The following is an 8458-nucleotide window of genomic DNA, read 5'->3' on the forward strand; positions in this document are numbered from 1 at the left end:
GGAGGCAAATTAAATTGCCTGTGTTTGATTCTCATCAGGTAACTCCTTAGACAGGAAAACTGCTCTTGGACACCAGACTAAGTCCTGATGTTGACCTCACTTACAATCTTCAGATGATCAACAGAGGAACCCAGATCAGAGGCCAGAGCAGCTGCCTGGAGTGCATCAGAACCCGGGAGCGGCCTAGCAGTCCATCTGCCCTCGAATACTATATCAAAGATGCATGGGTTTGCAAAAGGACACTCAGGACGATCCTCTATCCTCCCTCTTGCCTGGGGCTCCACAAAGCGTGACTGGCCAGAGTGGCCAGGACGTTGGGAACTGGGAGAGAAGCCAGCCCTCCAAGCCCCGGATCCGACTCCTTGTACTGGGAGTCCGGGTCTTTGGATCCACTCCCGGGCTCCGAAACTGATCTGCGGTGCGATCACGGCCTGGTACCTTCCGCCCTGGTGCAGAAAGTGGCTCCTGCCATCTGGGTCTGAGGGTAATTTAAGCGATAACCTCACCAGCGGCCCTCTTCAACTGGGGTGACGCTTGAGGAAGTGAGAACTGGCCCAAAAAGATTGAAACATTTGCATGGAACTCTGCACTTGAGACGTGAACCCACTGGGCCCAGGACAAGAGGCGACTCCGAGGGTAGGGAAGGACCAAGTGGACGGCAGGGGTGGAGATCTCCCCACACTCGGCGGGGTCCCCACACATCTGCATCTAAATGGGATGGGGTATCTAAGTTAGGGAGTCCCAGTAGCACCAACACCTGCTGGGGTAGAGGGGCGCAAAACGAGGGCACCCTGTAAGCGGCAGGAATTAACTTGGACAGTAAGCCCCGATCCTGTCCCCTCAGCGCCCCCCACTCCTCCACACAGACTCTGTTCTGCAGTGTCTACACAGATCATTCGAAATATGCTTCTCAAATCGAAGGGACAGAATCGAAGGAACAGATTTAGATATATTGTTACCCCAATATTTTGTCTTTTTCAGTCCTAAAATCCATGCAACCGCAATTCCAACGGTACTTCTGCCTGCAGAGACAGAAATGTCCCGGAGGTGAGACCAGTCTAAGGCGATTTTCCAACATCGGGGTAACGGAGCACAGACCTACAAGGCACCGGCTTCCTAAGGCGAAACGCGCGGGACCCTTGTAGCCGTAACTGTGCGCATCTCCCCAGCCGCTCCTGCGGGGCCGCTGCGCATCCCTCGGGAGCCACGCATCTCCGAGTAACTGAAGGGCGGGGTGAAGACCGGGACCCTGTCGACCCCCTCCAGGAGTATGAAATTGCGGCGAGGAGGCTGTCAGTGGCCGGGAGGAGGGCACCCGGCGTAGACCCCCGCCGCAAGGAGAAAAGCGAAGACGCAGACCGCGAGCGACTTCCGCTCAGAGTCCGTGTGGAACGAAAAGAGAGTGCTCGCTCCGCGGAGACCCGGGACTCAGAGCTGGGAGCCGAGCGCGGGTGGGAAACGACCCCAAGGATGGGGGCGCTCAGTGCACCCCCGGGGCGCAGGCACGGGAGGAAATCGCCTTGCTTCGCAGCAGTCCGAGGTCTCGGCCTCCCGCGCGGCCGCAGCGTCCGGCCGCACCGCTCTCTCGGCTACGAAAGGAGGCGGTGCCCGCTCCGCCCCGCTCTGCGCCGCGCCCACTTGCTCGCGGACAAATTCGTTGCCGAAACTGCAGCTAGGAATCTCTAGCCTCCCTACAGCTTTGTAGGCTGGTACGCGTCTACGCCGACCTTAAAGAACAAAACAATCACGCTCCAAAACGCCAATGAACATTTGTTTTGCGCTCAAATACCCTGACAGACGAAACGCTTAGGAGGCTGAATTATCCTGTACGACCTTTGCCCACCTCAAGTTCTCTTTCACCGTTTCCCCATAAATCCCAGAGCGCCAGCTCCAAGGACAAATGTGAGCTGGGTCTCATCATCCCGGTTGGTCCTCCAGGACGCATCTCCAGTCCTTAGCCTAGACAACCTTTGTAACCACGCATCGTAATAACTTAGGCACAAACCCAAACTCGCCTCTCTTCTCTTTGGCTGGATGCGCAGGATATGAATTAAATTCCGAATCCGGTCCGTAAAGACTCTATGTGAGCTGCCTGCTCCAACCGCTCGAAATCCTACGAGGCACGCTCCACACTCAAAATCTTTTCTCCTTTTCTCTTGCAGGGTCCCTCGTTTAAACAGCATCGGCGCCTTTATTCGCCTGACCCTATGCGAAGGAAAACCCGCCTGATCGGTCATTGTCTGGTCCGCGACCGCCCCCACCCCCGCCCCAATCAGTGTCACAAAAACGCCCCTTTCAACGGATTCCAAACCCTCTTCACCCGGGCTCACCGAGCCTTCAACTTCATTAAGTGCGCGCTACGGCGGCTCTGGAGGAGGCGAAGTTTAAATAAACCCGAGCGGAGAGGGAGGAGGGGTGGGCCTGGGGAGGGTTGCTAGTTGAAGGGGAGAGAGAGAAGTGTTTTTGAAAAGGGGAAAAAAGTCATCAGGGGAAAAGCGCTTTGTAACCACGAAGACGCGCCCGCTGTGGCGAGAACAAATTGGATATGGAGGGGAAGTGTCCGCCCCCACCTCAACTCCCGCTCCTGGGTGGTCCGGGGAGCCCCAGGAGAAAAGAAAGATGGGGAGGAATCGGCGGTGAAAAGAATTAACCACTTTAATTGGGCTGCAAGAGGAGAGGTTCACCGATGTGCCTCGATCACCCAAACCTAATGCCCTTCAATAAATTAAAATAAAATGCGTGCCCCTGGTCGTGGCTGAAAGACGTATGTCAAAGTTTGAGAATCAAGGCTGTTCTCAGCCATAGAAAGTAAATCTGCAAGATGGGGTAAATTCTGTCCGGAAAGACCCCTCCCCCTCCTTGTGGCCTCGGGCCTCCCGGCGCCGGATGAAAAGGAATGAAATTGAACGAAATTGAACGAAATGAAGTGAAATTGACCAGTGAAATTCGCCAATTTTCTTCCCCTTTAAACTGCCCGCTCTCAACAGCACTCTCTGAACCCCAGGCCGATTTCTTAGCATTTTTTTTTCTCACCTCGAGAGATGAAGGTGTGCCCTGGATATTTTCTTATTGTCACCGATTGTTGGGGCCTGCGGGGGTAGAAGCTCAGTCCTCTCTACCAGGACTGGGAGGGAACCCACAGAAGCTGCTCCAGATGGGATGGCCTATTTTCTCCTCCCAGGAGGCTGATCCCTAAGTACGCCACCTTACACTGAACACGCACCCTTTGCACCCACGGGGTAGGAAGGAGCCATTTACTGAATCCCTCTGGTCTGTGGATTGGGGGGAACAAGACAGAGGGCTCTACCTTACAAATCTACAATTCCCTCATCCTTCTCCCTGCTCTTCCCTACAGTCCAGGTCCCAGGTGGGTCCTTGCCAGTTCCTCATTTACAGGTTCTGGGCCCACACAACCCAAAGGACTCTCAAATTCTAAACACCCTCCCATCTCCCCTGCCTTCAGTAGTGCAGGTCTCTCAGCAATTCTTTTTTTGGTCTTTCTCAAGGCTAGTTGGGCATCTGTGGCTTCTTTCTGCCCACCCCACCCCCCAGCCATAATCTGAGCCAGATCTGGCCTTGGCCCATGGTGAAACTAGGATCTGAACCATGGGTCTGTGGCCTCAAGTTTCTTAGAAGCCCCTGGAAGGGTGCATCTCACTCTTCCCAATGCTCTTATTTCTATCTTTTCCTGCTACGGACCCTCTGACACACATATAGATAGATACAAGCAACATGCTTAGATGAATTCACACACACACACACACACACACACACACACACACACTTTCACAATCACACACTGAGGAGTCCAGAAGGATCTGCTGCTTCTCCTGGAAGTAACAGCTGAAGCAGTTATCTATCTATCCACCTTCTGGCTGACTTAATTTTTTCTCTTCTAAAGAAGAAAAAAACCAACTGATAAATCTTTTACTTGCAGCTCCAACCTAATACCTGGGAGTGACATACTCATGGTAAATGAGACCATGTACGCTACAAAATGTTTTATTGAGGGCAAACACACACATGGTCATGTCCAACCGTTCTCAAAAGAAATGAAATCAAACTCTGCAACCGAAGCCAACCAAGCAGCCAGCCAGAGCCATTATCCCCGTATCAGCAGGCATTTCGCTCTTTTGACCGCTGACTCTAACCTTACTTCTTGTGGGCTGTTTGATAAAACCCTGGGAAGGTGGCCCACCGCATTCTACCTCCCTACCCTCCCGCAGTGTCTCCACGAGATGGAGAAGGCACCTCACCTCTGGCAAAGGGGCTGCATTTACTCCACGCACCTCCAACCTTGTCTCTCCTCCACTGGGGAATGGGCTGAGAGACTTCGGAGCCTCTCCTCAGGCAGGAGACCACTGCTCCTCAGCCCTGGTGTGTTCTTCCTACCCTGATCCTGGTTCTGACCCTCCTTCTACAGAGCACTCTGTCCTCTACCTCCTCCTCCTTTCCTACTGTTGCCGATGCCTGAGAATCTGGCTCAAGAGGTCTGTGGGGCTTCTCCCTGCTTGACCCTCTCAAGTTCTCTACAACTGGTTCCCTGACCCTGTCTTCCTCCTTCAGTGTGTCACCCACCGTCACCCAACACTCGCCCTCAGCGTGCGTCTATTTTCTGTGAAGGCAGCACTGCCTCTTTCTGCACCTCCGTATTTCTCCTTCTCTATTTCCCCGGTTGAATGTACAGAGAAAGAGCTAACTAACCATCTTTGTTTCCCCCAAAGCATCACCTCTCGCCTAACATGCTTGCGAGTCCAGCCACCTGGAGTCCCAGACACAGGCAGCAAGCTGGGAAGCTCAATGGGCTTATGGAAGACTCAGCCAGCCCGATGGCTTTGCAGTAGGTTCTGGCTCTGAGCAAGACTCAGGGGTTCAGGAGGTTTGCTTTAACAGAGTAGGAGGACCGCACTAACTCTCCCCTTTGGCTCATAGTGTGCACTTCTAACTCTTGCAGGCTGGAGGAGAGAGGGGTTCCACAGTCCCCAGTGCAAGCTTTTCACTCTGACCAGTCCCCCAGTGGTGAGGGGGAGGGGTATCCAAGGAACGATCTACAGCGGCTAAAGAGAAATCTCTCTCCTCTTAGGGACTCAGAAAAAGACTGTGACAGAGAATCACAAACAGACACACATTCATGAACTTGCAGAGGAATAAAAAACACAGCTATCCTAAAATACAACTCACCTCCCCCTCCCAAAGAAGGGCAAAAAGCAGGGATATGTGATGACCCTCAGAAACACAAACAGGAATCACAAGCTCCACGAAAGCCTCCACACACAGAGGCGTACAGAATATGCATCAAGACACATTCACTGAAACTGTACTTCATGGGTATAATGGCCATGAGCACTGGGCACCCAAATAAGCCCAGGCCACACTAAAGTCTAAACGAGAAGATGAGAGTTCCCAGGTGCATTTGAAACAAAACCTCTCTGCAGAACCCCAGGCGGATATTTAGGACCAGAGTGAAAATGAAAGTGCTGGAGGGGTCACAGGCTTCCCAGAATCCTGGCCCCATTGACAGCCAAAGGCCAAGGCCACGATATCCCCTGTACCCGATAAGCCCCAGCCCTCATTTACCTGTCTGGGCTGCCCAGGGCCCTTCCTCACTCCCTCTCTGCCCCGGAGCTAGGGGTCTGGGAGAGCCCCAACTGGCAAAGGGGAGTGCAGGCAAGCAGACAGAGCTGGTGACTGCTGAGTTCACATACCTTTATTCAACTGACACCAATGGGGAATGGGAGGGGGGGAAGACAGATTTTTCTTTTCTTCCACACAAACCATCAGACGATTTCAGAGTCTCCCCGCAGTGGAGAAGTCTAAATCAATGCACACCCAGTGGACAGAGAACGCAGATAGCAGCCCGCTGTACAGATATTTACACATAATTACAGGACCCCCTGCCACAGGATGTGCCCTTGCCCACCCCACCCCCACCTCTCCAGTCCTTGACCCAGACCCTCCTCTCCCACCCCAACCTCATTGCCTTAGCTACAATAAATATCCCAGGGCCTGGGACAGAGCAGAATGCTGTGAGGGTTGCCGGCCCTGGATGGCTGGACCCAGCCGGCCATGGGAAAGGGGAAAAGTTCCTTCAAAAGCACCCCCCAACACAAAAGAGGGAGGATGTTCCTCAGCGCAGTGGGATCCAGAGCTTCTGCAGGGATTGTGGAGACCCCTCACTTAACCTCTCCGTTCAACTTTGCCTGTGTAGACACTGCTTTAGGCTTCAGAGAAAATGAACTTCCTTGGAAAACAGCAAGAAAAAAAAAGTTGAAATTTTCTTTTAAGCACAAAGCGGATAATAAGTGTCTTTAAATTATAATATTGGACAAGCAGGGCCTCAAAGTTGGGGAAGAAGTAAGGGAGAGGCAGAAAGGGAGACCTCTCTGTGCGCAGTTGGTGTTTCTGGCGGAATCCGCAGGGCCTGGGCAGACATCCCTCCGGGAAAGCATTCCTCCGGGGCCTCTGAGAGGCGCAGAGGCTGGGAAAAAGTGAAGGCTCCCTCCCCACCCCCCGCCGCCCCTTTAACTGCTCAAATTGGAATGGGATCATGAATTGCGACTTCATCGCGTAGACCTGGGCCTCTCCCTGAGCGATGGAGCCCGCTTCGTCCCAACTATCGGCAAGATTCTGAGCATGGAGCCTGTTCCTGAAGTGCCAAGTCACGCGCGCCGACTCAAGGTCTGGAGACTCTTCATAAATAGACTCCCTGAGTTCCGCTGGGACCGCAGGAGCTCCCGGGAGAGGCTGAGGAGTGCGGGCCTAACTGGCCCTGAGCTCGACGTGGTCAGAAGTGGCAGCCACTGAGGCCGGCGACTTTGCTGGCAAACGGGGGCCCTGAGGACAGGAGCGCGTCCCCGGGATGCGAGAGGCGGATGTGGCCGGCCACGGGAGCTAGGGCTGGGGCAGTCAGCATGGCCAAGACCTGGGCTTGACCCCCAGGACCCGCCGCCGCCGCGAATGGCGATCCCGGGGAGCCCTCGCCTCCGCCCGGGGGTGCTGCCCCGCCGCCACCGTGGCCCATGATGTGGTCTATAGAGAAGGAAGGCCTCTGGCCGGCCGCGGCGCCCCCGCCGCCCGCACCACCACCCGCGTCCGTCTTGAGACCCTGGCGCAGGAGGGCGGTGGACAGACCGGCCGCGGTGCCGGCTGCGGGAGGGCTCAGCGACGCAGGGTAGAAGGCTTTGGCACAGCCCAGCTCCGCGCCAAGGAAGGCGGGCAGGCCTGCGGGGCCAGGGCCCGACCCTGTGCCCGGGGCAGGCGCAGGGGCCGGAGCCGAGGCTGCGCCCGCGAACACCGAGGCCGTCGGAGGTCCGGGTGGAGGAGCAGCGGCGCGGCCCGGGGGTACCGACAGCTGACAGGGCGCGGCGGCGGCGGCGGCGGCGGCGAAAGCGAAGGCGTGCGGGTGTGGGTGCGGGTGCGGGGCCGGGCCCGGCGGGGGTGCGCCGTAGGCCGGGAGCGCCAAGCCGTAGCCGTAGCCGTAGGCGCCGTAAGCGGCAAAGCCCGGCAGGAAGGCGCCGGGATCCCCCGCCGCCGCAGCCCCGCCACGCAACAGCAGCTCCGGATGAGGGTGCGTGTGTGGATGCGGCGGCGGTAGCGGCTGCCGCTTGAAGCGTTTGCGGCGCCGCAGGAAGCTGCCGTTGTCGAACATGTCGGCCGACTCTGGGTCCAGCGTCCAGTAGTTGCCTTTGCCCGGGTTGCCCGGCTCGCGGGGAATCTTGACGAAGCAGTCGTTGAGCGAGAGGTTGTGGCGGATGCTGTTCTGCCAAGCGGGGAACTTCTCCCGATAGTAGGGGAAGCGGCCGCTGATGAACTCGCAGATCTCGCTCAGCGTCAGGCGCTTCTTGGGGCTCTGCAGGATGGCCATGGTGATGAGCGCGATGTACGAATAGGGCGGCTTCACCAGCGGGCTCCGCGTCGCCGCGCCCCCCGACGGCGGTCCCGGCCCGGGCCCCGCCGCGCCCCGGGCCGCCGCCGCGCCTGGCCCGGGGCTTCCCGCTGCGGCGGCCGCCGCCCCCCGGGACGCTAAGGCTCGTGGCTCGCCGTCCGAGCAGCCGCCGGACTCCTCTTCGTCCTCTGCTGCGTCCGCCTCGGCTTCCTCCGGGGGAGGCTCGGGGCCGTGGGGGAGCACGTCCCGGGGGGCGCGGGGCCCGGAGCGGGCAGGGAGCTCCCCCCCACCGCTGCCGCTGCCGCCGCCCACCACGTCTATGTCTGCGTCGGCCTCGGACAGAGCGGCCGGGGAGCTCTCGGAGGACATGATCTCGCAGCAGCAGCTGCCCAGGGTCATGGTGCCGCCGCCGCCACCGCCGTTCTCCCGGCTCCGCTCCGGCCGCGGCTCGGGCTCCGCCGCGCTGCCTCTGGGGCGAGTGTGTTTTGCGCGCGGGCGGGGAGGGGGCGGGGGACTGAGGCGGGTAGGGAGGGGTGTCCCCAGCTCCGCAGCGCCCCCTCGTGGCCCAACTAG

The 8458-nt window shown here is 57.6% G+C and overlaps 1 protein-coding gene across 1 annotated transcript; it reads right to left on the reverse strand.

Moving 5' to 3' along the window:
• Nucleotides 1-6652: 6652 nt before the first annotated feature.
• Nucleotides 6653-8387, reverse strand: FOXD2 (forkhead box D2). The gene has a single exon (XM_058717456.1). The coding sequence runs from the start codon at nt 8282-8284 to the stop codon at nt 6785-6787; it is 1500 nt and encodes a 499-aa protein (XP_058573439.1). The 5' UTR covers nt 8285-8387; the 3' UTR covers nt 6653-6784.
• Between the last annotated feature and the right edge of the window lie 71 nt (nt 8388-8458).

This window comes from Neofelis nebulosa, chromosome 2 (assembly GCF_028018385.1).
Source record: "Neofelis nebulosa isolate mNeoNeb1 chromosome 2, mNeoNeb1.pri, whole genome shotgun sequence".
In the NCBI taxonomy this organism is placed as follows: Eukaryota; Metazoa; Chordata; class Mammalia; order Carnivora; family Felidae; genus Neofelis; species Neofelis nebulosa.

Excerpts from the sequence above, each read along its gene's own strand:
- FOXD2 (XM_058717456.1), bottom strand. The coding sequence starts at position 8,284 with ATGACCCTGGGCAGCTGCTGCTGCGAGATCATGTCCTCCGAGAGCTCC.